Source organism: Camellia sinensis, chromosome 9, assembly GCF_055761805.1.
Source record: "Camellia sinensis isolate YWXY chromosome 9, ASM5576180v1, whole genome shotgun sequence".
Classification (NCBI taxonomy): Eukaryota; Viridiplantae; Streptophyta; class Magnoliopsida; order Ericales; family Theaceae; genus Camellia; species Camellia sinensis.
Window position 1 is genome coordinate 163,976,623 of NC_138969.1, and position 4,597 is coordinate 163,981,219.

The 4,597-nt window shown below is 35.0% G+C and overlaps 1 protein-coding gene across 1 annotated transcript; it reads left to right on the forward strand.

Moving 5' to 3' along the window:
• The first annotated feature begins 867 nt into the window (after positions 1–867).
• LOC114288005 (putative disease resistance protein At5g45490) lies at positions 868–2,085 on the forward strand. The gene has a single exon (XM_028231502.2). It carries the CDS (start codon positions 868–870, stop codon positions 2,083–2,085), a length of 1,218 nt encoding a protein of 405 aa, XP_028087303.2.
• The last annotated feature ends 2,512 nt before the right edge of the window (positions 2,086–4,597 follow it).

The window sequence follows — 4,597 nt, forward strand, 5'->3', positions numbered from 1 at the left end:
GCATGGGAGAGTGGTTTGGATCGAGACGGTGGCGCCACCGTGGAAGGCCGAGGGGGTGGTTTGGGTCGATGATTGTTGATGATTTGATTTTTCAAGTTGATGATTTGATTTTTCATGCTGTTGGAATCCACTGTAGGGGATGAGTTCTTGGGCGGGCAAGTAGCTAATTTGATTTTTCAAACTGTTGGAATTCAATATTACAGTTAACTCCCACAAAGCTTGAATTTGCATTATTTTGTTAAAAGTGCAGATTTCCTAGAAATGCGACCGTGGTTGCAATGGGGGTGGCGAAGAACCTGCGTAGAGTAGGCAATCAAATGAAAGACAGAAAGAAGAAGAAGAAGAAAAGAAAAGAAAAGAAAAGAAAAAACCTCCAAAACGACATCGTTTTGGAGGGCGACAGGAATGGGCTGCAGGGGAGTGCGACGGAGGATCCGGATTCGGCCAAGGCTTTCCTTCGGGATGTTCTTTCCCTGGACAGGATTTCTTTTCCACCTTTGGCTCTTGCTGCCTTATTAAGGATGGTTTGATTTCGTATTGCTAGGGTGTGTTTCCTTTCTGTTTTCAACTGATCAAAATAATAATAATAATAATCATAATAATAATAATAAATAAAGAAAAAAAAAGGAAAATAAAGAAAGAAAGAAAGAAGACTTCACTTTAAGTCAACCTTTTTTCTATATCAACACTAACCAGAAGAACATACACACCTACCTAGCCTAACAAAACTGCATAGCTGTCTCGTGATCTACACCCATTGACGCATCAATCCCTCAGTGTTTCTAACAGGAAAGGCCTGTGAAAAAGCCCTTCCTGGTTTTCTGTTTCACAACCTTTGAGAGGGACAGCGTAGAGAGAATTGAAGAAATGGGTGATGAGATTATTGAAAAGTATCTAATTACCAAAGTAAACAAAGACCTTGAAGAACTAGAGCAAGCCCAAAAGCCTTTGCTAGCCAAATTATTATCCAATCTGCCTTCCACCTTCAAGGAATTGAAGAAATCGCTCGAACAACCAACCACCTCCACCGATTCAAATCCGACAAAATTCAACAGAGAAAAGCTCTACAATCTCAGTAACATCTTGACTGAGATGCAAACGCAGAATAAGAAGAAGACTCACGGTATTGAATCAGTGCTTTTCTACAAGTTTGCTAGGAGCTTAGACAAGATCAAAGGCGAACTTCGCGAGAAAGACGACAACCACATACAAACAAATGAAGCAAACTCGGCTGAATCAGAAACAGAATCTTTCCGATTGAGTACCCGATCGGTGGACGAAACCAAGGTTCACGGGCTCGACGACAAGGCCGTGTCAATGCAGAGGCTGCTCGTCCCCAGCAACAACAACAACACCGATGTTCGGTTCAATGTAATTGGGATTGTGGGTATGCGAGGAATTGGGAAAACAACACTATGCCAATTGATTTTCAACAAGAAAAAAGTGAGGACTCATTTCCTTCCCAGAATCTGGGTGTGTTTGTCAACACAGCCCCGGGACAATGAGGACTTCAGGAAGGAGACAGTGAAGAGAATCTTGACCTATCTTGGTGTCCAAGAAGAGATCATCAATTCGGCCAATAAAAGTCACGGCCTCAAAGGTTTGCTTTTCGCTCTACGACTGCAATTGATGGGCAAGAGGTACTTAATTGTGCTCGACGATGTTTGGAACACAGAAGATCAGTATAAAAATTTCTGTACTTCTATATCTGATGATGAAAAATGCAGTGAAAGGCTTGCCTATGGATTGCCGAAAGGGTTTGGGGGAACGGTGATCGTGACGAGCAGGACCGAGGAAATGGCGAAGGGAATGGTTGGTAAAGAGAACTTGCATCGGATTCTGCAGCTTTTGGATCCAGAGAGCTGTTGGAAGATCTTCAAAGACGCGGTTGACAGAGACGGCGAAGTGTTCTCGGTACAACTGGAAAGTCTGAAAGACAAAATTGTAGAGAAGTGTGCTGGGCTTCCGTTGGCGGCAAAAATGATGGGGCAGATTGCTCATGATGAATTGCTTATAAGGAAACAATGGGTTGTTGAGAGCCAGCAAGAAGAGAGTCCCCAAGAATTGGAGCCACTAATAAACTGAACAGCCTCAAGTGTTCTCTGACTTGTTTCAATTGTTGTTTCTTACTTTTCTCTTCTAGTTTGTAGTTTTCTCTGGTTGTTGAGAATGCATTAATTTTCTCTTATTTCACAGTTTAATTGTGTGTTTTTGGGTTTTTTTAATTTGGATGTAATTATGGAGGGGGTAATCTGAATTGTCTATGAATCAAGAAGGAAATTGGGTTGAGAGCTTGAAAGCTCTGGCTAATGACATGTCAAAATCCAGAAAGGATTATTTTGCCTAACAGCTGCTCAATTTGTTTATAAAATTGAAAGCAAGTTATTTCTCTTATCATCATCATTCATGAATTTCCTAAGGATTGAGTTGTGAAGAGTATGCAGGTTTATAAACACATCAAAAGGTGCAATAAATGGAAAGAATTCTGGATTTTTGCACATCTTAAAATAGGGTAATTATAAATATACCATTTTAAGTTTTTTACATACAAATTATTGCATGTGATTCTAAAAATTACATCTTGTCTTTTTAAATTTTTAATTGGATAACAATTGACCTATTTTATTAATAAAATATTAAATCAATTAACAATTTTTAATGATGTTTAAAATATATTTCAGTTAACAATTCTGGTAATTTTATTATTATATAATAAAGTAGTTAGGATTTTTTTTTATTAATTACGTTAAATCAAAAATTTTGACAATAGAATATTTGTAATTTTTGTAACTATAGAAAACAATTAATATTTTAAGTAAATTTTAGGGAATGTATTTATAATTTATCCCTTAAAATATGGAGAGAAAAAATTAGATTAATTCACATTCAATAATTACACAATATGCAATACTTTGTTGACACTGAGTCGTCTCCCCATTTTTTCCATGTTCCTGTCTCAAACACTATTCTTGCCACAGGATGTATAAGTTGTCAATTAAAATTTTAATTATTTTGACAAATCATATATATGATCAATCTTCAACAAATTTAAATCCTTTTCGCGACCAAAATATATGGTCGCTAATGGTAACTTTCAGCGACCAACTTCAATTCTGGTCGCCAAAAACCTTCTGTGACGGGCTTTTGGCGACTAAATGGCGACCAACTTTTTTTGGTCATTAAAAACTATTAACGACCAGATATTAGTTTTCTGCAACCAAAAAGTTGGTCGCTAAAAATGTTATTTTTTGTAGTGTTCAGAAAGAGTTTAGAGCATACCCTCGCCCAATCCCCTTTTTGCTTTTATCTTATTTTAGTCCATTGTAATACGGTAATATATTATGAGTGAACTTTCTTATTTATTATTCTTCTTGATTTGTATTTAGGAGAAATCTATCAATGGTACTATCAGAAGATTATTACAAAAACATCAACCAAAAAAAAAAATTAAGGTAAACTATCAATAGGTCCTAAGAGTTAGGCTTAATTCCCATTAAGTCCTATTGAAAATAAGTCTTGGTAAAATTGTCGCTCAAAATAAATTTTTTATGACAATTTTTTACATACGTCACTAAAAATTGACAATAAGTGACTTTTTTTGTCATGATTTTTATAAATTGTCGCTAAAACTTACAATTAGTGACATTTTTTTATGACAAATTTTTTTCATAAGACCTATTAGATAATAAGTCTACTTATTAGGATTTAGAGGTAGGTATCCTAAAAATTTATAACTATAATTATTAAGGTATATAAAATTATCACTTATCTGTAATTTTTCTTAAAAGCTTGCATTGAATTGAAAATTTCCATTTTATTTACTTTTTGTGAAGTACCCCAACATAGCTATTTGACAATACTGCCCATCTTGGATAAAAAAGCAATCCCCCCAAATTTTTTTAAAATTTTTTTTGGGTACAATCCTCCTCCCAGATAGATTGTTGTGAAAAATTATTGAATAGGGAATGGATAATTGCTCGATTGTTGTTGAGGCCATAACTGTTCCAGCAGTCAACATCTCAGTGACAATCCACTTTGAACTGATTACAGTAAAAAGTACTAAGATTGTTTGGAATATAGATTTGTTTTTAAAAAATGTGTATTTCATTCATATTTCATTTATATTTTCTCTTTTACTTTCTAAATTTTTGCTTAAATATATGATCCAAACATAGTTCAAAAGATTAGGAGTCTGGAATAAAGCTTTTTATTAATTGTACTTCATTTTAGGTGTCATTTTTCTAGCTGTTTATAGTAAGGGTAGACAAATAAAGTTTGGCTAATCACCTGGCCTGGAAAATGGTTTTGTTCAATGAAGATTTGTGAACAAATTTTGTGATTGATCTCCATACAAAGTGGTGGAGTTGACTCACTTTGGCTTTTACTTTTAGCAATCAGATTTTGTCCAATCCACACATGCTGTTTGGGCCTGTGAGGCCACCGTACGTCTCACTTCGATTAGTCGAGCTGTTTATTTTTTAGACCACAATTTACAGATCACCCATAAACAAAATTAGGTCGAACCAATAATCGTGTCCAAATTAGTTTGTAAATAATATTTATCATTTATTTATTTATTTGCAAATAAATGTCATAA

Coding starts and splice junctions, on each gene's coding strand:
- LOC114288005 (XM_028231502.2), top strand. CDS start 868: ATGGGTGATGAGATTATTGAAAAGTATCTAATTACCAAAGTAAACAAA.